General features: G+C 42.7%; 1 protein-coding gene across 1 annotated transcript; it reads right to left on the bottom strand.

Annotated features, from left to right (window-relative positions):
• Window positions 1-225: 225 nt before the first annotated feature.
• LOC149240348 (uncharacterized) lies at window positions 226-1,329 on the bottom strand. The gene has a single exon (XM_089370148.1). The coding sequence runs from the start codon at window positions 1,327-1,329 to the stop codon at window positions 226-228; it is 1,104 nt and encodes a 367-aa protein (XP_089226274.1).
• Between the last annotated feature and the right edge of the window lie 201 nt (window positions 1,330-1,530).

Below are 1,530 nucleotides of genomic sequence, written 5' to 3'. Positions count from 1 at the left end.
GGCCGATAAGGCACTATTTATGTTTCCTGAGATGCGGGAGGCCTCCACCATGCGCAGCATGTCATTTTTGAACAGATCATAGAAATGAGTGAAAAATTCTACCGGCCAGCCATCTGGCCCTGGAGTTTTATCGTTTTTGAAACTCTTTATAGTATCGGATAGCTCCACCTCCGAAATAGGCCTGAAGAATTCTACATTTTCATCTTCATCAAACATAACTGGTAATCAATCCACAACCCACAACATGTCATTTAGATCACCATTTTTCCTTTTATATTGATCCTTGAAGAATCTTGTGGCCTCTGTAGATATTTCCTGTTGGGAGAAAAGAAAATCTCCATTGCCATTCTCAATTTTCCAAATTGAGTTCTTTGCTCTGTGAGCATTGGCGAAGTTGTGAAAAAACCTTGTATTTCGGTCTCCCTCCTTGAGCCAAGTTGCTCGGCTTTTTAACCTCCATGTTGCTTCCTCTTTTTGCAGCAGATCTTGCTTTTTTCTTTCCAGGGATTTGATAAGAGTTTTCTTGTCCAACGACAGGCCGCTATAATGGATTGTGGAGGAAAGCAGACATATTTCTTTATTTATGTCATGAAGATCCTGTTTATCTTTCCTCTTCTTTTTTATCTGCCATATCTTTGCATTCTCCCTCAGCATTTGGATTTTTTCTCGGAATGTATATAGAAATGCCTCCTCAGATTGGTGAATGTCTCTCCAGCAAGATTTTATGAGCTCGTTGAAGGATTCATCCTGTAGATGAATTCTGTTAAACTTAAAAGGATAGCCCATCCTTCGCTCCATATGCACCCATTCCAGGAGGATGGGCTTATGATCCGAGGAAAAATCCCCTCCAGTTTTTGCAATCGGCATTCCCCACTTTTCAATAATGCTGGAGTTTAAGATAAATCGATCGATTCTTTTTGCTATGTAGGCAGAGCCCAGCCTGCCATTGTCCCAAGTTGGAGTCATTTTTTCTGGAATGATATCGACCAGATCCCTCTTTAAAAGTTCCCTTCTCATTCTGTCAGCCATGCAATCCACTGTTCTGCATTGACCCCAGCATTCTTCTGGATTAAGAGTCAGATTTAGATCACCTGCAATTAACAAGGAATCAATGTCTAGAATTTCCGAGTTAAACAAAGAATCCCAAAAAGGGAGTCTGTTCCTGTAGGGCGCATAAATGTTCAAGATGTTAAGAATCTGAGATCTTCCTCTGATGGAGGCCGAAATAAGGATTCCGGCACAGCACTTGAAGGCCTTTGCTTTGACCTTGAGCGGGTCCCACATAGCCACCAGGCCACCAGACAGACCCTCTGCATTTGTAGCAGCCATGTGCCATGTAGGAAACATTCTTCTAAAAAAAGCCAGAGACACCGAGCTAGAGTGCATTGTCTCCTGAATGAAAATGATATGGGAGCGTGCAGAAACGAGAGTCTCCTTCAGCGCCAGGAATTTTGGGGCGGCACCCAAACCCCTGATGTTATATGAAATTAGGAAGGTCATTTTGAGGACTGTCCAGCTGTGCTTGCTCTA

This window comes from Pinus tabuliformis, chromosome 8 (assembly GCF_031772625.1).
Source record: "Pinus tabuliformis cultivar Carrire ecotype Pingquan chromosome 8, CPIR1, whole genome shotgun sequence".
NCBI classification, from domain to species: domain Eukaryota; kingdom Viridiplantae; phylum Streptophyta; class Pinopsida; order Pinales; family Pinaceae; genus Pinus; species Pinus tabuliformis.
Note: the sequence above shows the minus strand (reverse complement) of the source record. Positions and strands in the feature narration are given on the sequence as shown.

Excerpts from the sequence above, each read along its gene's own strand:
- LOC149240348 (XM_089370148.1), bottom strand. The coding sequence starts at position 1,329 with ATGGCTGCTACAAATGCAGAGGGTCTGTCTGGTGGCCTGGTGGCTATG.